The sequence below is a fragment of the Salvelinus sp. IW2-2015 genome, linkage group LG14, assembly GCF_002910315.2.
Source record: "Salvelinus sp. IW2-2015 linkage group LG14, ASM291031v2, whole genome shotgun sequence".
NCBI classification, from domain to species: domain Eukaryota; kingdom Metazoa; phylum Chordata; class Actinopteri; order Salmoniformes; family Salmonidae; genus Salvelinus; species Salvelinus sp. IW2-2015.
Window position 1 is genome coordinate 28211101 of NC_036854.1, and position 21813 is coordinate 28232913.

Below are 21813 nucleotides of genomic sequence, written 5' to 3' on the forward strand. Positions count from 1 at the left end.
ATAATCACCTTACATCACTGCTGAGAAATGTAAGCTCAGGTCACAACTTAAAATGAATTCTTCAGTTTATTCCTGGTTGCGTGCCATTTTATCAGTCCTTCATCAGGCCTGTCAGTTTTATTGAGATCTGTGAGATTTGTACAAATGCAGTCCATATACGTCATGAAAAAACAGACCTCCTACAATGTCAAGTGTCTATTATTGCAGAGTGTTTGTAAACCCTGGATTGTAAATGCTATGTATTGGTCAGTGAGAGAATTGGCCCTCCACAGAACAAGCAGTCCTTAAGAATGGAATTCTACAGTATTTCTATTAAATGTTTCAAGGACAAAATGACATGTATTTTTTTGTTTTGGGTGAAGTGGCTACCGTAACATTAGAACTTTCAAAAAAAAAAATATATATATATATATAATTTTTACGTTTAGCTCACATAACATAATTTAAAGTAGGGTGTCTGTAATAGAATAAACATGGCAAAAACCAATGTAGACATTAATAAATGCATTTAATGGTAGGTGAGTGCCAAGATGGAGGCTTCAGCACAGTCATCTAGTGTATACTATATATAAATCATTTGTTTGCTGCTGTTGGCGTTATTGTTTTCTTTACTGTATTGGTGGACACCAGTTTATTCTCAATATAATCCTTTATATAAACCTTTGTTTTTTCCAAGAAAATCATTCTGCTTTTTAAACCAGATCTGTTCTTGGGGCTTTAATGTGTCTTTCTTTATAAGAACTATTGAAAATCTTGTAATGTTTTTTTAGACCATGCTGTAGTTACATGGATCTGAAAATCTTTATTCAGTATTTGTTATTTGTGCTGCCACAGTATGTTGATAGCATTCATTTGTCTAGCTGTCATTTTCTGCCCTTTGTATATCTTTCAGAAAATTCTGAGGAGCAGCCCAAGGATAAGCTTAAAGAAAAAGGTAATTGCTTATTTTATCTATATTTTTATGGCGGACATGAGCTTTACAGAAGCAAGATAGCAACGGGTGGTCGACCCACCTGGAGAGCTACCCTCCCGCAGGGTTTTGTTCCACCGCTACTCTGACACACCTACTAATTCTCCTCCTCAGGGACCTTGAGGTGTTTAATTGTAGGCCTGGAGCAAAACCCTTCACACGCCAAAGCTCTGCAGGAGGGTTGTTCACACCCTATTGTAGTTATTGTCCTCAGTCGACATTACCGTCCTCCCACTTATCCCTGCCAGTGATGTTGCTGTGTCAAGCATTTAATTGTGAATACTGATGTCATTGAAATGAGTCACAATGAGCGATGCATCTGGAAGTGACTTCAGAGTAGAAAATAACCATGATTACATGGCTCTGCCATTTTCACTGAGAAACGGCATACAATAGTCACATGCTGAGGTTGCAGCCACACACACTTAGATTTTTTTGTTGTTTAACCTTTATTTAACTAGGCAAGTCAGTTAAGAACAGATTCTTATTTACAATGACGGTCTAGGAACAGTGGGTTAACTGCCTTGCTCAGGGGCAGAACGAGAGATTTGTACCTTGTCAGCTCGGGGATTCGATCTAGCAACCTTTCGGTTACTGGCCCAACACTCTAACCACTAGGCTACCTGCCGCCCCTGGTTGGAATGATTGGTTTGGATGATCCAGCCAATCCCTCAGTGAGATTCTGTTCTTCGTTTCAGCCAAAAAGAAGAAGCCCAAACTCCTGAATAAATTTGAGAAAACGATCAAGACGGAGATTGACGCTGCTGAGAAGTTACGTAAAAAGGTAGTCTGATGTTGTCCTCTTTATAAGCCTGTGCAAGGTTTTTAGTGAACATGTTGTTATCTTGAAAGTAAATGGCTGAATCAATGCTGATCTGTTGTCTTGTTTCACCACCCAGGGGAAAGTGGAAGAGGCTGTCCGGGCTTTTGAAACTCTAGTTTTGCAGTACCCCCAGAGTCCCAGATGTCGCTATGGGAAAGCCCTGGTGAGAACGACTGTCTCAATTTTCCTGTTTTTTTTAAACTGGTTTAACAATTTCTAACCGTTTAACATTTTTAACACTTAATGTTTACACTTTAACAAAACACTTAAATACTGTATACTATGAGCATAAACAAATTGCACCCATGTACAAATAGGGAAAATACCTGAAATGTTGTGGGACTCATTGTGTGTGCTATGTGAGTTCAGGCTGAGGATGGCCTGGCAGAGAAGATGCTCAGCAACGACATGCTGCAGAAGGCCATCGGCACATACAAGGAGGCATCAGAGCTGCCCAACGCCACACCTGACCTCATCAAGGCCACACTGAAGAAACGGGCTGAGCGTCAGCAGTTCCTAGGTAATACACAGGTCCCAGCATGCTGGAATGACCACATGCGCACGTTATTTTTGAAGGGAGAAAGGATATTCTACTGTCCATTTCTCCTGTGTACTTAGTTTGAATACCATTTTGGACTCAGATGAATGGAAAAGGGGTTGTAGTGGTTGTCTTTCTCGTGTAGATTTAATTGATTATGTATTTTTTATAACTCCAGTATTTTTGGAATATTTAGTCTAATTGAGATTACTGGGGAGTCTGGTTGTACATAGGGTGACTCCCTCTCTCTCTCTGGTGTAGGTCGTATGAGGGGTGCCTTGGCCACGTTGGAGAAACTGGTACAGATCTTCCCTGAGGACGTGGCCCTGAAGAACGATCTGGGCGTGGCCCACCTGCTCACCGGAGACAACAAGAGTGCCAAGAGGGTCTACGAGGAGGTGAGCCAAAGTCGTCACCATATTGGTGAAATAATGTGTAGAAAATGGATTGCTATTGTGTTGCACTTTTTCACCCATGTCTGTGCTTCAGCAAACACAATTGAAATGTGATCGTAATTTGCAAGATTACAAGTAAATGAAATGTGGCCATTTTCAGTAGGGAAGCTTCAATGAGTGTCATTGTTTGATTAACAATTGATTTCGAATGATGTTTCCCCGGTAGGTGTTGGCCACTGCACCAAGTGATGGCTTTGCTAAAGTCCATTACGGCTTCATCCTCAAATCAGAAAACAAGATAGCAGAGAGCATCCCATTCCTCAGGGTAAGTACTGTGTGTTTTATAAATAATACATGAATCATGATCACACAGATTCAAACCACTCTTTTGATCCTGAACGTCCTCTCTCTCGCACTGAACCCCCCTCTCTGGCAGCTGAACCCCCCCTCTCTGCACTGAACCCCCCCTTTCGGCACTGAACCCCCCTCTCTGCACTGAACCCCCTCTCTCATGCACCTGAACCCCCCCTCTCTGCACTGAACCCCCCCTCTCTCTGCACTGAACCCCCTCTGCACTGACCCCCCTCTCTGCACTGAACCGCCCTCTCTCTGCCCACTGAACCCCCCTCTCTGCACTGAAGCCCCCTCTCTGCACTGACCCCCCCTCTCTGCCACTGAACCCCTCTCTGCACTGAACCCCCCCTCTCTGCACTGAACCCCCCCTCTTGCACTGAAACCCCCTCTCTCGCACTGAACCCCCCCTCTCTGCACTGAACCCCCCCCTCTCTGCACTGAACCCCCCTCTCTCTGCACTGAACCCCCTCTCTCTCTGACACCCCTCTTTGCAGATGAACCCCCCCTCTCTGCACTGAAACCCCCCCTCTCTGCACTGAACCCCCTCTCTCTGCACTGAACCCCCTCTCTGATGAACCCCCTCTCTCTGCACTGAACCCCCCCTCTCTGCGACTGAACCCCCTCTCTGCACTGGACCCCCCCTCCATGCATGAACCCCCCTCTCTCTGCACTGAACCCCCCTCTCTGCACTGAACCCCCCCTCTCTGCACTAACCCACCTCTCTCTGCACTGAACCCCCCCTCTCTGCACTGAACCCCCTCTCTGACATCTGAACCCCCCCCTACTCTGCACTGAACCACCCCTCTCTTGCACTGAACCCCCCCTCTCTGCATAACCCCCCTCTCTGCCACTGAACCCCCTCTCTCTGCACTGAACCCCCCTCTCTCTGCACTGAACCCCCCTCTCTGACTGAACCCCCTCTCTCTGCACTGAACCCCCCCTCTCTTGCACTGAACCCCTCTCTCTGCACTGAACCCCCCCTCTCTGCACTGAAACGCGCCCTCTCCTCTGCACTGAACCCCCCTCTCTGCACTGAACCCCACCTCTCTGCACTGAACCCCCCTCTCTGCACTGAACCCCCCCTCTCTGCACTGAACCCCTCTTCTGCACTGAACCCCCTCTCTCTGCACTGAACCCCCCTCTCTGCACTGAACCCCCCTCTCTGCACTGAACCCCCCCTTCTCTTGCACTGAACCCCCCTACTCTCTGCACTGAACCCACCCTCTCTGCACTAAGCACACCCCCTCTTCTGCAACTGAACCCCCCCACCTCTCTGCACTGAACCCCCCCCCTTACTGCACTGAACCCCACCGTCTCTGCATTGAACCCCCTCTCTCTGCACTGAACGCCCCCTCGTCTGACATGACCCCCCTCTCTGCACTGAACCCCCCCTCTCTGCACTGAACCCCCTCTCTCTGCACTGCAGGATGGTTTGGAATCAGGAGACCCTGGCACAGACGACGGCAGGTTTTACTTCCACCTCGGAGACGCTTTACAGAGAATGGGAGACGACAGTGTGAGTTAAGATCTAACTCAGACACCAAGCTTACACCAATACTGACTCAACACCAGCAGTATTCACTAGAGAGTAACTTATGGTAACAGTATGACTTCTCGTGATTACTCTTTTTTCTTCTGACAATAAGAAAAAACAGAGCATTTGAAAATACTGTGTGTGAGTTCCAATGTGTTGGGTTTTTGAATACTACAAGCACTATGGTCTTCTCCTTTCTCAGGCCTACAAGTGGTATGAGAGAGGGCACCAGAGAGGTCACTTTGCCTCCGTATGGCAGCGATCTCTCTACAATGTGGACGGTCTCAAAGCTCAGCCATGGTGGACGCCCAAGGACACTGGATATATGGATCTAGTCAAGGTACAGATGATGGTAGACATGATAATGTCTCAGCTGGTTGTCTTTTCTCTCTGCTAGTTGATAGATCAATATCACCGAGTTCAATAAAGCCTGGAGAGAGTACTTCCTCTCTGTTCCATTGATCACTTCTGTGACAGCGTGGGCAGGGACATCTGAAGAACGATCTGGCTTTAATGGTCGTTCTGCCTCTGAGCAAGGCAGTTAACCCACTGTTCCCCGGGCGCCGAAGACCTGGATGTCTCTGATTCAGAGTGGTTGGGTTAAATGTGGAAGACACATTTCTGTTATATGCATTCAGTTATACAACTGACTAGGTATCCCCCATTCCCTAATGTAATCTTATCATCTCCACTTGGCACAGCCAGAAGCGGACTGGCCACCCCTCGGATCCTGGTTCCTCTCTAGGTTTCTTCCTAGGTTCCTGCCTTTCAAGGGAGTTTTTGCTAGATGTGTGCTTCTGCATTGTATGCTCTTTGGGATTTTAGGCTGGGTTTCTGTATAGCACTTTGTGACTGCTTAACTGCTTAAAAAAGGCTTTATAAAATATATTTGATTGATTGATTGAACATAGAGGGCTGCCTGCGTCTTAAAGTAGCTTTCTTCTTCGTTTGAGTTTTGAACTGGCATAAAGCTGACCATTTATCCCTTTTGCTTTACCTGGGGAAGACCATAGAAATATAATAACGTGTCCTAACTCTGTCTATGGAACAGACCCTGGAGAGGAACTGGAGGATCATCAGGGACGAGGCCCAGTCTGTGATGGATAAAACTACTGGCCTCTTTGTTCCAGAGGAGGAGAACCTCAGAGAAAAAGGGGAGTGGGGCCAGTTCACCCTCTGGCAGCAAGGTAAACCAATCAAACCCTTCACAACTAGCACCTGGCAAGTCCCTATCTTACAAATACACTGAACTTAATTGAAATAAAAAAGTGCCTTAGGATTAGGGGTTAGTGGTGTCTGAACCTGGCCTCTATTTCCTTGTTTCTCTCTCCTGGTCATGCAGGCAAGAAGGCAGGGGAGTCCTGCCGCAGTGTTCCAAAGACCTGTGGCCTGTTGGAACGCTTCCCAGAGGCTATAGGCTGCAAGAGAGGACAGGTAGGTCACCCCTCCACAGACGTGACTGACATGCCAACTATTAGGCATCACACCAGCCAGCCAGCCAGCACTGCTGTAGAGCAGGGGAGGATAGATGGACAGACAGTATAGGCCCTGCAGGCTCCTACTGGAGATGGATGGAGTTACAAAGGCACTAATTTCTTTCAATTTCTGTTGCAAAAACAGGAAATGTTTGTATTTTGTGAATGTGGCTGGCCAATGTGCCTTTGAGCTAATAGGTTGCTTTTAACATACTTAATTTTAATACTTTAATTTGAGATGTGTTCACTTTCTCTGGGTGTATGACTGCCCCGCTCTCTTGCTCTCTCGCTCTCTCTCTGTCTCTCTGGGCTCCAGATCAAGTTCTCGGTGATGCAGCCTGGTACTCACGTCTGGCCCCACACGGGGCCCACCAACTGTCGCCTGCGCATGCACCTGGGCCTGGTCATCCCCAAGACGGGCTGCAAGATCAGGTGCACCAACGATACCAGGTAACACCTTCCACTGCCATCAACGTCAAGCCTTTTTACATCTAATAACATCACCCACTTGTTAGTTTTTGGTACGGTGTGAGACTTACCATATGAGTGCTCAGTACTTAATATCACTCAAGACTAAGTATTGCTGCAAAATATCTTTAACGTTATCTTGCCGATCTTGTGGACTGTAAGTCCTTGCATCCATAGCTCCTCCTATGAATTTGAGTGGTTACGTTTCCCCAGCCCCATCCCTCAGCTTTATACCAAACTAACTGGAGGAGCTGCCATTGGACTTATYAACTCATCCATGTGGCTTCATTAACAGAAAGGCTATGGTTTGTTTTTTGTTCACTTCCAGGGCTTGGGAGGAGGGGAAAGTGCTCATCTTTGATGATTCCTTTGAGCATGAGGTGTGGCAGGATGCCGACAGTTACCGGCTCATCTTCATCGTGGACGTGTGGCACCCTGAGCTCACCCAGTACCAACGGCAGACTCTCTCCCCCATTTAGATTGTCCGACAGACTGACTGACAGGTCCAAGGTATCTGTCAACCCATTCCCTCACAAGTATTGACCCCACAGCCAGCCATTTTAGGTCAAACGGGACAATTGTGACACTTGCCTCTGCTCAGTCCATGGTGCCATTTTGGCTCCATCTTGAAGAGTTACTAAAGGACCTCTCAGATTGGAAAAAGCCTTACAACGACCCTTGGGAACACTGACTGCTAACTGTGGTACTCGCCAAGTAGGTTTTTAGGCATAAATGTGAATTTTTTAAAGAACGGTAAGGTGTGGGTTGAATATCATGTAGGTTGTGTTGTAAATTTGTCGCAAGTGCATTCTTGTTTTTCATTAGGGAACCAAAGTGCTATATGTCTGAAACATACCTAACATATGGTAAACGCACGAAGCTGTACTATTGCAGTTATTGACGTTACTGTTGGACACTTACTGATACTTAAAAGGGATAGTTTTTCAGGTGTTTACCCCGATCTTAATTAATTTCTTACCTCAAGAAAATGTATTTGATTACTTTAGAGGTAAGTAAATGATATGGGTTAAAATACAGAAAACTTTCCCTTTTAAGATGTTGCTAAGCTAGCTAAACTTCTGCTTGCTGAAAAGTGGGAACCTAAATCTGTTTCTCTAACGTGATTTGTGAATATATGTCCTGTAATTTCCATTACTTTATAAAGTAACCTGCCTCTTACTGTATTTTGGGGGGAAAAATTGCAATACAGACACACTGCTTATTAGGCCATTCCATTTCACTTGTAGGATTTTCGCATGTCTCTTTGGATCAATGAATAGGAAATCACAATGCCAAGAATGTTTTTATTGCAGAATTAATATTGCCAAGAACCTTGACTGATACATCTTATTTTTGTACGCTAACAATATACACTATTTTCAACTGCGCCTTGACCTAGGAGCGCACACAAACATTCTACTCAACAGGCTTGTCTTTGTCATTTAAAATCTTACAATGTGTGTATTTACATTCTTAAATGTGTCAAATATGAACATGTGACTGAAGGCATGTATTTGTCAGATACATAAACATTTTATGTTTTATAAAATTACAATTTCCCTGTTTAAAACTTCGGCAGGAGCATGTTGAATGTATGCAAGACTTGTCACACGGCATTCCATACCTTGGTCAAATACTTCCCAGTACTTCCGCTGCGCTTAATTTAGTTTGCCTTGTACAATGGAATAGTCCCTAAAAGAAGAACCCCAGGCTAAATCAAGCATAGGCTATACTTGAAAGTATTGGACCCAGGTCTGCTCCATTCCATGTATAGCAGAGCTGATTAGAGGGGCTTTGCCTGACCAATGTTGTTGATATTCAAAAGAAAAATGCCAAAGCATGTTCTTCTAGATATGTTATTTAATCATTCTCTATGGACATTGGTAGTCAGCTTCACTGCAGCAATGAAATGCACCTCTCTAGTGTATGTGACAATAAAACATATATATCATGTCCAAATCAGACCGGTGGTATTATGCAGCGTTCATGTGCTATTAGAAACTCGGGACTGACAAATTCTTGGCAATCCCAGGGACTCGTCACAACTACGACTTTGAGGTCCCAAACGAGCTTCCAAATGAGAAATATGTGGGGGAAACTTGGGTAACATAATTTTACCCCTACTTCAGAGGAGCATGTGAACACATAATCCAATGGGATGGTGTCAAAACCTTAGGCTCATTGGATTGACATGGTCATGGACATTCGTGTCTTGGGGTATTTGTGGTTATCAGTTTGTGTTGTGACAATGACACATTCAAGCTACCTCCTCCATGCTTCAAATGATTCCCTTAGTTACAAGGGTAACAAATCCAGCACCTTCACAAAGCCACATCGTTTGAGATTTCACCTTTTATGGTCCTCTGTTATGAATTGCTATCACTCATCTTAGATATGAAGTTAATACTTCTATGGTGTTGAAATCACTGAGCTGTTCCAACTGTTGTAACTGGCCTGCCAAGTAAGTCATGTTTCTTTCTCTATTTTGTGTGTTGTAATCAGTTGCATTGAATAATTGTAAATTAAACAATTTGGTGTCAAGTGATCAGAATGTTGTGTAGTTAAATACATAGGTAGCTTAATTTGTATATTGTAACGCTGATTCCTCTCATTTGAAATTCTACTCCTTTGTGTGAATTTCAATGACAACCTGAACATTCACACACGTAATTAGCACACAACTAAAAATGCTTTTTCTATACATTCTTTTAAAGATTACTTAAATACATTGCAGTTCGATGGAGGTCACACTGATAGTGCAGTTGCCCTGATAAATATACAATCTTGAAATATATTGACTTTCATAGAAACGACATCCCCTAAAACAGTAAGATACAGTTTGGCATTTTGTTCTCGAGACACTTTGACATTTAACTCGGTCAGTCGGTCCCTCCTAGTGGTACTGGTAACACTGACATTCGTTTAATCATTCTACTCCTATCAGCATTGATTTGGATGGCTGGTGACGGACAGGTTTGCCCGTGAAAGTGGATGGCACAGCTTTTGAAGGTCCTGAACTGAAACTGCCACTGGCTCAGAGTCAAGAGATGAGAGGTTTTCAGTACAGCAGCTCCATGTGAACAAGGGTTTAGAGTCTCCTTTTGACTTTCTCAAAGTTCAGATTTAGGTTTTGGAGTCAGTGGGGTTGGAATCCTAATGAGAGGGGTTTGGCTCCAGTATGTACGGACAGGAGAGATCAGTCCAGAGCCAGGAGCGGCTGTGCCGTGTTCTCCCTGTCTGCTTGTCGTAGGGTACCCGGCTCCACGGCTGACTGGGACCTGAGATAAACAACAACAACAGTAAGAGATGGTCATTTCCTGTAAGACACAGGTGGGCTACTATAAGCAGTATAATGGAGAAAGTCCAGCAGGGGCTAGGGTAATGGAGATCAAAGAGAGAACTGTAGACCTACTGTATCTGTTAGTATGATGCATTATGTGGTTATAATACATTGTAAGACTAAGAATGGATCACCCCCCCCCCCCTTATGTCTGAACACAAACTGAAAACCAACCATTTTGGGGGAAATCCAGATTAGGAAAGTAGCACACTGCCAATGGTAAAATGCATGATGTAATACCCCTCATCCATAAACACTCCTCCCTGTGCTCTTCTCTACTCTCATTTTCATGCGTCATCACAAAGCCTCTGTTCTTGTCTCCTTTAGCTACCAGGAAGTACTTATAACATGCTAGGTTATGACTGGTCCATTAAAGATGACCTTAACGACCCAGCTGAGGGGGGAAATCCGATGGGGCTAAGTCTAAATCCCTACTCCGTGCTGTTTAACACCAGTGTGGGAGCTTAGCTCTCCTCTCATCTCCCCTTGTAAGCCCACTGATTAAAATCACCAGCCGGTGGAAATGGAGCCTACCCAGAACTCTCTCTGCTAAGGGAAGGAAGGAAGGACAGACAAAGACAAACAGTGGCACAAACATGTCCTTCTGTCTCCTTTCCTGTCGCATTGAGAGTACTGAGATATTCCAAAATTAGCTTTGTTTAATATCTATCAGATTTAACATGATGATAAATAAAGTATTTAATAGAATGTTTTCAATTTTGCCTCAAATATATAGTTGAATGCGACTCTCAAAATGAAACGCTTATATGTCAGTGAAAGGTCCCAAATCACGTTATATCTCAATGTAGAAGTATAGCTTATAAGGCTTAATAAAGCCTCTCCGTAATCTTTTATAAAACATACATAGAGCTTCACGGATTATGTACACCCCATTTTGCCCTCAGAATATCCCTACATTTGTCGGGGCATGGACTCTACAAGGTGTCGAAAGCTTCCATAGGAATGCTTGCCCATGTTGACTCCAATGATTCCCACAGTTGTGTCAAGTTGGCTGGATGTCCTTTGGGTGGTGGACCATTCTTGATACACACGGGAAACTGTTGAGTGTGAAACCCAGCAATGTTACAGTTCTTGACACACTCAAACTGGTGCGCCTGGCACTTAAATCTTTTGTCTTGCCCATTCGCCCTCTGAATGGTACACATACACAATCCATGTCTCAATTATCTCAAGGCTTAAAAACCCTTCAACTTCTTTGGGATCCGTGTTCCTTCCACGGGAAGGTTGAGCTAATGTGATTAGCATGAGGTTGTAAGTAACAAGAACATTGCCCAGGACACAGACATATCTGATATTGGCAGAAAGCTTAAATTCTTGTTAAACTGCACTGTCCAATTTACAGCAGCTATTACAGTGAAGGAATACCATGCTATTGTTTGAGGAGAGTGCACAATTTTGAACATAAAGTTATTAATAAACAAATTAGGTACATTTGGGAAGTCTTGATACAAAAGTTTGAATAGAAATGCAAAGATTCATTAGATATGTCTAAAACGTTGCACAAACACTGCTGCCATCTAGTGGCCAGAATCTAAATTGCACCTGGGTTGGAATAATACATTATGGCCTTTCTCTTGCATTTCAAAGATGATGGTACAAAAAAATTCAAAAGAACGGTTGGTTTTGTCTTTGTATTATCTTTTACCACATCTATTGTGTTATTCTCCTACATTCCTTTCACATTTCCATAAAGTGTTTCCTTTCAAATGGTAACAAGAATTTGCATATCCTTGCTTCAGGGCCTGAGCAACAGGCAGTTAGATTTGGGTAGGTCATTTTATGCAAGAAAAAAAAAAAAAGGTGAACCTCTTAAGGATCCGCCCCTATCTCCTCTCCTTCATCTACGCTGATTGAAGTGGATTTAACAAGTGACATCAATAAGGGATCATAGCTTTCACCTGGTCAGTATATTTCAAGGAAAGAGCAGGTGTTCCTAATGTTTCTATACTCAGTGTATATGCATCGGTCAACCTATTCAACTTAAGCAATAAGGCCAGAAGGGGTGTGGTATATGGCTAATATACCACAGCTAAGGGCTGTTCTTACGCATGACGCAATGCGGAGTGCCCTATTGCTATTATAAACTGGTTACCAATGTAATTAGAGCAGTAAAAATAAATGATTTGTCATACCCACGGTATACGGTCTGATATACCACAGCTTACAGCCAATCAGCATTCAGGGCTCGAACCACCCAGTTTATAATGGATTATATAGCAGGGTCTCTACATCTGGAGCTTTGCAAATCAAATCGTAACAAAATTCTACTAGTCAGTACAATCAGTGAGGTGAGTTTATTCTGCCATCTTGTTTCTGGGAGGATGTCCTTCACTGGTCATTAGCAGCCTTACTCTTACATCTGTCAGGCCCTTCTGCTGCACAGCCTTGTAGGACTACAGGCAACATGGCCTACTTAGTCCACACTGGAGCAAAACAGCGGCAATCAAAGGCTAACAAGCCCTCCTTGATCTAATCATAGAACATTAAGCATATTCAACCAACCCACAAACGACCCAAGATTCAATAATCTGTTTTATCCATCTGATCGTTGCATCCATGGGCTCATGCCATCTCATGTCTCATGACTACTATGATAACAGGATGCACTAATGACAATGATCACCAATAACAGGCAAGCATTTCCAGTATCCCTCATCAACGGTTGTCACTATTGGGCCAAGCTACAAAGCCGGTCGTATGACAGCTTCTCCAAACAAATCAGATTTGAAAAGAAAGCCTAAACTCAACCATACCCCTAACCATGTGCCTCACCCTAACCATTAAATTAAGAACTAAAAGCTCATTTCAGTGCTAATACATTTTCAAAATATAGTCAATTTTGACTTTGCAGCTTGGTCATATAGTGTGAACCCTAATCTATTCAATCAACATGATGAACGGGAGCTGGTTCATGCTCTCTGCACCAACCTCCCATCTACGCCCCGTCCCCTCCAGATGTCATCCCGTGTTATCGTGGCAAGCGAATGAGACTGCGGATCCCTGGGATTGGAGCAGACACTAGCTGGGGTCAGGAAGAGGGTCTCATATGTGCTTTTTTAATTAAATCAATTCCGAGGAGCCCGCTCTCCCGAGACCTGATCTTACATGGCTTTCTGTTGATTGCAGATGGGAGAGAGTCTGCAAGCTTTTTAGATATCTCTCTCTTCTCTCAAAGATGTTCTGTTTTCCCATTGCTTTCCATCTACAGTACTGTATACTGTATTCATTCATGCTCAGTCTTATAGATAAGCCTTTAGCTTGTAAAAGGGCACGATGTACAATAGCTCTGAACCTAAAAGAAATGTTACTCAGAGCCATATACAGTACCTCTACACCTCAGGAGGTTGGTGGCACCGTAATTGGGGAGAACGGGCTCGTGGTAATGGCTGGAGCAGAATCGGTGGAATGGTATCAAATACATTAAACATGGTTTCTATGTGTTTGATGCCATTCCATTGGCTCCGTTCCAGTCATTATTATGAGCCGTCCTCCCCTCAGCAGCCTCCACTGCTCTATACATAGCTCTGGTGTAACCTTTGTTTCAGAGAGGAGTCTTTTTTTTTAGCTGGGGGGCGAGAATTAATGGCAAACTGCAGTGGGTCTTTGAGTGAGTGAGTGAGTGAGTTGTTTAGGAGACAGCAGTCGGCAAATCGCAAGTGTAATGACCACGTACTGAAACGGGTAKTTCTTAGGGCATCCACTAGTCAGTGATCAGCCCCATAGCGGTCATTATCTGAAAGTCTGTGGACTGCGTAATTGGCCTGACAGACTTCAAACAATCGGCATGTCTATACTAACGAAGAAGAATGACCGCTCTGGATTGATCGTTTGTGTTCTCTAACTTTGTTAATTTTTTTGTTAGCTTTCTGCACTGCTATACTGTAGCTAGGGTTGCAAAGGAGGGGAATCATCTAAACATTCCATTAAATTCCCCACATCCCATATATTCCCATGGATATTTTCCCGCTTGAAAATTACTTCAATTTTGCCACCTTTTTTTGTAGCTCACCTTTTCAGAAGTTTGTCGGCACATTCCTTGTCTCCACCACCATAGTTGTCTTTGACGTGGAGGGCGTCGTAGGTGAGTGTGTACTCCGTCTCGTCGTTGTAGTTGGGCCCTAAGAGGGTCCGCGCCCAGATGCCCATGTCATAGGGCGGCAGCGTGCCACCGAACTCGGACGGCAGACAATCGGGTAGAATTAACTGGTGTAAACTGTTGAGGTTGTTCCCATGGAGGAAAATCTGTTGGGAATAATGTTTTCTTTATTTATCCAGGGGTTCTCATTCTATGGGAGCCCTGGCCAATACATTTCATAACTATACACAATTCTTGTTCTCTTACTTCCCCTTTTTAACCAGTGTAATCACACACCCCTCCCAAAAATAATTAAACTCTTTGAAGGAAGCTGTATTACAAAATAGCTTTTAGCTTTTCCATTGATCTAACCTGCACTACCCCGAGGAAAGGATGAAGTACTAAATTATACATCCCCTTTGTGTCACCTTTCATTTTATTCAACTAGCAAAGGCATTTAACGACATCTCTCTATCTGGCTTCGTGTTCTACCTCTACCAGAACATTCAATAGGACTGCAACTGAGGCAGTTATAACGGAATGGATAGAAAAAAAGGGAGGGGTAGGGGTTAGAGAAAGTGACCAAGCAGTGAAAAGGCAATTACCCTTTTCCTTGTCTTGTCCTTGAGGAAAGGCTTGATGATGGTGTACATGGCGTGAATGTACCAGGGCTGGTTTACAAAATGGATCCCACCGAAGCGAGCAGGGAAGCTGTCCTGTAGTGAAGCAGGGAGGGGAAAATAGGTTGAGATACTGCTATATATGTTTTACTAAATATTCTTTCATAAACTCTGCTCACTCTCTTTTATTTTAGTTGCAATAGAGACTTTAGAAATTCAATAGCATTCAAAAAATAATGAAATGGTAGGCTAACCCAGTTCCTCTTTCTTCTCCATTATTATAGCTAAATTAAATGGCATTCCTTATTTTATTGAAAAGGTTTTTGACAGTACAGTAGCCTACAGCAAAATGGACTGGGGGGAGCAGGCCAAGCGCATTGCTTAGAACGGAAGAAGGGACACCTGTTTGGCGAGCAACTTCAGAATATCAGAACTAAACGACTGGCTTTTGCCCAGACTATATTGTATGCTGGAAGGATGAAATAAAACACATTTACTCATTAAAATAACATTTAATGAAATCATGTTGTTAATTTTTTTTTTATATGTTGGCAACCATTTTATAAAAGTAATAGCCCCCGAAAATGAATATTATTATGAATACACACTACTAAAGGCTGCTCCTTCACACAATAATCCCCAGGTTCTCATGCCTTGTTGCTTAAATATATTGATTGTTGATTGTGAGGATTTTCCTTGCTGTTTGAATCTGTGCTAGCCATCTACAGTGTGCAGTACTGCAACAGCACATTGTTTAGACATGTCCCTTTCACCCTTGCAATTGACACCTTTTAATGATTGCAGTGTAGGTCAGTTAGGATCACCACTTTATTTTAAGAATGTGAAATGTCAGAATAATAGTAGAGTGATTTATTTCAGCTTTTATTTATTTCATCACATTCCCAGTGGGTCAGAAGTTTACATACACTCAATCAGTATTTGGTAGCATTGCCTTTAAATTGTTTAACTTGGGTCAAACGTTTTGGGCAGCCTTTCCACAAGCTTCCCACAATAAGTTGGGTGAATTTTGGCACATTCCTTCTGACAGAGTGGTGTAACTGAGTCAGGTTTGTAGGCCTCCTTGCTCGCACACGCTTTTTCAGTTCTGCCCACAAATGTTCTATAGGATTGAGGTCAGGGCTTTGATGGCCACTCCAATACATTGACTTTGTTGTCCTTAAGCCATTTTGGCACAACTTTGGAAGTATGCTTGGCGTCATTGTCCATTTGGAAGACCCATTTGTGACCAAGCTTTAACTTCCTGACTGATGTCTTGAGATGTTGCTTCAATATATCCACATAATTTTCCTACCTCATGATGCCATCTATTTTGTGAAGTGCACCAGTCCCTCCTGCAGCAAAGAACCCCCACAACAGGATGCTGCCACCCATGTGCTTCACGGTTGGGATGGGGTTCTTCGGCTTGCAAGCCTCCCCCTTTTTCCTCCAAACATAACGATGGTCATTATGGTCAAACAGGTTCTATTTTTGTTTCATCAGACCAGAAGACATTTCTCCCAAAAAGTACAAATCTTTGTCCCCATGTGCAGTGGCGGTTTGAAGCAGTGGCTTCTTCCCTTGTCTGAGCGGCCTTTCAGGTTATGTCGATATAGGACTTGTTTTACTGTGGATATAGATACTTTTGTACCTGTTTCCTCCAGCATCTTCACAAGGTCCTTTGCTGTTGATCTGGGATTGATTTGCACTTTTCGCACCAAAGTACGTTCATCTCTAGGAGACAGAACGCGTCTCCTTCCTGAGCGGTATGACGGCTGCGTGGTCCCATGGTGTTTATACTTGCGTACTATTGTTGGAAATTGCTCCCAAGGATGAACCAGACTTGTGGAGGTCTGCAATTTTTTTTCTGAAGTCTTGTCTGATTTCTATTGCTTTTGATGCAAGCAAAGGCACTGAGTTTGATGTCAAGCAAAGAGGCACTGAGTTTGAAGGTAGGCCTAGAAATACATCCACAGGTACACCTCCAATTGACTCAAATTATGTCAATTAGCCTATCAGAAGCTTCTAAAGCCATGGCGTCAGTTCTGGAATTTTCCAAGCTGTTTAAAGGCACAGTCAACTTATTATATGTAAACTTCTGACCCACTGGAATTGTGATACAGTGAATTATAAGTGAAATAATTTGTCTGTAAACAATTGTTGGAAAAATGACTTGTGTCATGCACAAAGTAGATGTCCTAACCAACTTGCCAAAACTATAGTTTGTCAACAAGAAATGTGTGGAGTAAGTGTATGTAAACTTCCGACTTCAACTGTAAATACAAGGCTGCTGGGTCATTCAATCATGCATCTCATAGGATTTCATTCTATGAAAGCGTTTTTTTAAATAAATAGAGTTTGATATAAAGCGGAATACTGCTACCGGATTGGTTGTACGTCTCAGACGTATCATGGCCATTGCTAAATAATTCCGTCATAAGCCATAAGCATTTGGTGTTTTCACAACACTTTTGGGCTAACCATCTATTTGTAGTTAACTTCAAATTAATATATTCCCTGATATATCCACTGTCTTCTTGTTGATCTGCCCATATAATGTGTCCACAGCATTCACTGTCTGATTATCATAGCATTTAAAATCAGGGCATACACTAACCGCTGTGCTTCACCTTGTTACTTAGCAACAGGACATCCCATCGGTATGTAGGCCTAAAGTGAGGATCATCATCATCATATTGTATAGAAATCTTTAGTTACTGGTAGTCATATAGTGTAGTCTACATATAGACTACACTGCAAGGCAGGATACGCCGTCTATCTGTCTCTGTTCTTAGAACTGATAAAGAACCCTGAAATGATGCAATAAAAAAGTTGACTGTAGAGTCGGCCATATAGGGTGCGATGGCTCCACATAATACATGGGTCAAAACATCTAGTGGAATAGACTTGGGTTGAATAATCAAACCAGAGCATAGAGACATGTGGCTGTAGATTAGACTAAAACCATACAATCCATCTTAATTTCAACATTCAGTACAGTAACAAAAATTGTTACACCAGATATGTACAGTGAACTGTGCAAATTAGGGCCTTGTTCAAAGGCACATCGACAGGTTTTTCACCTTGTCAGCCCTGGTATTTGAATCAGTAATCTTTGATTTACTGGCCCAACGATCTAACCGCTAGGCTACCTGCCACCCTATATGATCAGGACACAACCCACTGGGCACAGACGTCAATTCAACGTATATTCCACGTGGTTCAATGTAATTTCATTGAAATGATGTGGGAAAAACATTGGTTCTACCAGTGTGCGCCCAGTGGGAATGTGCTGATGATACTCATCACTTTCCACCTTTTCTCTCTACAGCTAACCAGTCAGCACAATTTACCTCAAGAAAATGTCTACATAATAGCTGTACAGTACAATCCAACTGTACTATACAACCATGACTACTGTATATTCAACTTCATGCTTATTACCTAGCTACAACATCTATCTGCTTTGGGTCGATTCAATCCAGTCAGTGCTGGGTCATGTTCATTAGGGCACACCGTAGTAACATGAAAATAAGTGTTTCTTATTGGACAAGATCAGATTCTGTAGTACCTCCCTGTTTCACTCTGTTTCAGACTGTTTTGTTCCGTTTCATGCCTACTGAACACAACCCTGGTTAGGCCTACCTGCAGGCCTTCGATGGCCTGTTTGAGGATGTTGGGCGTGAGCTTGGAAGCCTGCTTGAAGGAGAAGTTACTCCAGTCGATAATCAAGATGAAGCCGTTGATCTGGAGTTCTGGGTTCTCTATGAGAACCTCCAGGGAGAGGAGGATGGCTCGGAGGATGTCTGTGAAAGAGTTCCTTCACAGAGAGAGAAAGAAACATCTGATTGGGATAAAATCCAGAACAATGCAGCCCTGTGCTGTATCAAGACTATTACAATAATTCAATGATTTTTGTTCTGGCTCTGTTCTAATGTGCCTGATCATTGACATTGTCCAGACAAGGGCTGGAGTAAAGTTTCTGGGCAAGTGAGTTTTGTTATTTTGTTCCAAACTAAATGTTCCAAAGTATTCTATCAAATCAGTATCAATCAGTAGCTAGAGCACAATTGCTTATTTGATTAATGAAACAATTAGATCATAGAAGCCATTTCAGTGAGACATCACTGAAGCCATTTCAGTGAGACATCACTGAAGCCATTTTATTGAGACAAATGTGCTTACTAAAATATCTGTACACTGACCTGCCTTGATCCCAGTTGGAGGCGAAAAGGATGAGTATCTTCCGGCCGTGCTGATCCGGTGTTTCTAAGACTCCTGGGAAGCCATCCATCAGCGCCCGTTTGATTCCCGGGTCGTCCACCTTGAAGCTCTGGAACATGTCCAGGTTCTGCTGGCGGAATTGAAAGTACTGGGCCAGGAGCCGGAAGGTCTCTGCCTGGTTAAACTTGCGCGCCCGCAGAAACCTCAGGATGAAGTCGTCGTCCGTGCGCAGGAAGCCGATGTCGGGCCGCGTCACGATCATGTCGCGCACCTGCTGGATGTCTGCGTGGAGGCTGTCGGGGTTCTCGTTGAGCTCCAGCCGAGCTTTCTCCGTAGTCTCAGAGCTCAGGCCCGCTTGCAAGTGAGTCATTTTTTTTGTCAAGTTCACACTCTATATATCTGTTTTGGATAACTACTATTGTTTACACCTGCTTAGGAAACAGTCTTGATTGCTYTACAGCACATTGCTGTTAGTGGCGTCTAGCCGGCACACGTGTCTCTCCAGTACAACACCTGATCTGTGTCTCCTGTAGTGTCTAGCCTAGAAAGACAGAGAGGTTTAGCATAACTGGTCCACCAGTGCACAAATCCCAGGATCCCGTTTGAAAATTAATCGCATGCATCCTTTCTCCTGTCTTCCTTAGAGTAGGCCTATAGGCTAAGCAAAAGAAAACGTAAGATGCAATAATTTCAACGATTTTACTGAGTTACAGTTCATATAAAGAAATCAGTCATTTTAAATAAATAAATTAGGCCCTAATCTATGGATTTCATATGACTTGGCAGGGGCGCAGCCATGGTTGGGCCAGCCCACCCACTGGGGAGCCAGGCCCAGCCAATCAGAATTAGTTTTTCCCCACAAAATGGCTTTATTACAGACAGAAATACTCCTCAGTTTCGTCAGCCAGATGTGGAGGTCCTGGGCTGGCGTGGTTACACGTTCTCTGCGGATGTGAGGTCGGTTGGACATACTGCCAAATTCTCTAAAARGACGTTGGAGGCTTATGGTAGAGAAACTAACATTAAAATGATCTGGCAACAGCTCTGTTGGACATTCCTGCAGTCAGCATGCCAATTGCATGCTCCCTCAAGGCTTGAGACATCTGTGGCATTGTGTTGTGTGACAAAACTGCACATTTTAGAGTGGCCTTACACAAGTGCACCCCAGCACAAGGTGCACCTGTGTAACTAATGCTGTTTAATCTGCAACTTGAAATGCCACATCTGTCAGGTGGATGGATTATCTTGGCAAATGATAAATGCTCACTAACAGGGATGTAAACAAATTTGTGCACATTTGAGAGAAATAAGCTTTTTCTGCATATGGAAAATTTCTGTGATATTTTATTTCAGCTCATTAAGCATGGGACCAACACTTTACATGTTGAGTTTATATTTTTGTTCAGTATAGATAGGAGAAAGTAGTGTTTCCACCTCATATCTATTCAGTGCTGACTTGGACTGAAGTAGGTTCAGGTACTCATTTTGGGTGCCTGCACTGGTTATATTAAGGTGCAGGAGCTCCACAAGACTTTTGAGCTAATATTCTATAATGCAGGAGCTCAAGCAGTAGAAATGTTGAGGTGTGGGTACTCAGTTCCGTTGAGTTCCTGCCCAAATCAAGCACGGTATCTATTACAGATCAAATCATGTCAGATCAGTAGATATTCCACAGAAAAGGGAGGAAGGAAAAATCCCTTTAAAAATTAAAAAAAATATTCCAACAGTGCCCAGGTTTGGGACATGCATAAGGGCTGACTATTTCAATGACATACACAGAATGACATACACAGACACCGGCGGGTATTACTGACTTCATGGAGAAACCCATGAGCTATATTTTGTTGTGCATAGTCATCAGATCAGAGTTCAATTATAACAGGCACGCATTTGCATTCATTAAAATGAAGCGTGCCAAAATGTAGGCAAATCATAAATGCATTTTATATGATAAACTCAAATATGATTAACAAAAGAGTTTATGAATGTTATGTAATAACACTAATAATAATTATTAGGCTATTATCATAAACCCTATTGTATTATTTTTGTACATGTTACTAATAAGGATCATTAGCAAGACTGACGTATAGCAAGCTGGTACACAAGCAGGTTATCGATGACTGTGATGCTCACCAATTGATGGGGCAAACGCTGCGACAAATATTATGCCAGTGCTCAATAATAAAAATACCTATTCCATCCATCTGCCGTTCAGGGATTAATTGCGTCACATGACGTTCTGCACCCACCACAATGTGAATCGGGACGACCTGCCATGTACCCGTAAAAACATGCCACATATTGATAAATCATTTTTCTATACACATTTTATAAATCCACATTAAGATAAATGAAATACTTACATGAACACCACGCCCTGTAAAACCAGCCAGGTGTCCGATGACGCGCAGGACCGCACAGCAGACGTATCATTTCATTGATAAAGACTGGCCATAGGGGTTTCAAGAAAGACAAAATATCCAGTTGGCAAGGAAACGTTGGCCTAAATAAGGAAAAAGAGAATAATTCTTTGAAAGAATACCCGGTAAAATGTTCTTTGAAATCCTGTAAGGGACTGCTTTGTCCAAATGTTGGCTATCCTCCGGTGAAGGCTGCCTAAAATGATGCTGTGACCCATAAACGAGACAGATTGGCGACCATGCGCGGCTGTAGCTGCTTCGATGAGGGTTGTACGCGCTCTGCCTGGAGGCGGACCAAGAGGACGCAAACGGAGAACATATTGATAGAGACCCACAGAGGAGGTGAATCACCCCGCGGTGCTCAATGCCGTGTGCCGCAAAGTATCACACCATTCTCACGACATAAACCATAAGCTATTCTCATCCCAATGGTATTTTCAAACCTCCAATAAAAAAAATTACGCAGTTTCTATCAATTCCGTTTGCCGCAATTGTGCCTAGTTGGTTAGAATATGGGTTCTGAAGGACGCGCGCATCGCATCCTTGTCCTGTTCAC

General features: G+C 43.3%; 2 protein-coding genes across 8 annotated transcripts in view; one reads left to right on the forward strand and one right to left on the reverse strand.

Moving 5' to 3' along the window:
* Window positions 1-7787, forward strand: part of LOC111972783 (aspartyl/asparaginyl beta-hydroxylase) — a 57325-nt gene extending 49538 nt beyond the window's left edge. For all 7 annotated transcript variants that reach the window (XM_023999858.2, XM_070446621.1, XM_023999857.2 and 4 more), the window contains 12 exons: window positions 893-934; window positions 1669-1754; window positions 1870-1956; window positions 2163-2313; window positions 2593-2729; window positions 2953-3051; window positions 4507-4596; window positions 4817-4954; window positions 5666-5801; window positions 5957-6048; window positions 6406-6539; window positions 6886-7787. In XM_023999858.2, coding sequence (XP_023855626.1) covers window positions 893-934; window positions 1669-1754; window positions 1870-1956; window positions 2163-2313; window positions 2593-2729; window positions 2953-3051; window positions 4507-4596; window positions 4817-4954; window positions 5666-5801; window positions 5957-6048; window positions 6406-6539; window positions 6886-7036 — 1343 coding nt within the window. In that variant the 3' untranslated portion in view covers window positions 7037-7787. The remainder of the gene's footprint in view (window positions 1-892; window positions 935-1668; window positions 1755-1869; window positions 1957-2162; window positions 2314-2592; window positions 2730-2952; window positions 3052-4506; window positions 4597-4816; window positions 4955-5665; window positions 5802-5956; window positions 6049-6405; window positions 6540-6885) is intronic.
* Window positions 7788-9511: 1724 nt separating this feature from the next.
* LOC111972784 (clavesin-1-like) lies at window positions 9512-21517 on the reverse strand. The gene is made up of 6 exons (XM_023999862.2): window positions 21201-21517; window positions 18816-19375; window positions 18256-18430; window positions 14599-14709; window positions 13928-14160; window positions 9512-9835 (listed from the first exon to the last, which is right to left on the reverse strand). The coding sequence occupies exons 2-6, from the start codon at window positions 19202-19204 to the stop codon at window positions 9754-9756; spliced, it is 990 nt and encodes a 329-aa protein (XP_023855630.1). The 5' UTR covers window positions 19205-19375; window positions 21201-21517; the 3' UTR covers window positions 9512-9753.
* Between the last annotated feature and the right edge of the window lie 296 nt (window positions 21518-21813).

What these genes read in the sequence shown, in the direction of transcription:
- LOC111972784 (XM_023999862.2), bottom strand. Translation starts at nt 19,204, where the DNA reads ATGACTCACTTGCAAGCGGGCCTGAGCTCTGAGACTACGGAGAAAGCT. An exon ending in TCCAACTGGGATCAAGGCAG is followed by an intron (nt 18,431 to 18,815) that starts GTCAGTGTACAG and finishes CTCTCTGTGAAG; the next exon opens with GAACTCTTTCACAGACATCC. An exon ending in GCCGACAAACTTCTGAAAAG is followed by an intron (nt 9,836 to 13,927) that starts GTGAGCTACAAA and finishes TGTTTATCTCAG; the next exon opens with GTCCCAGTCAGCCGTGGAGC.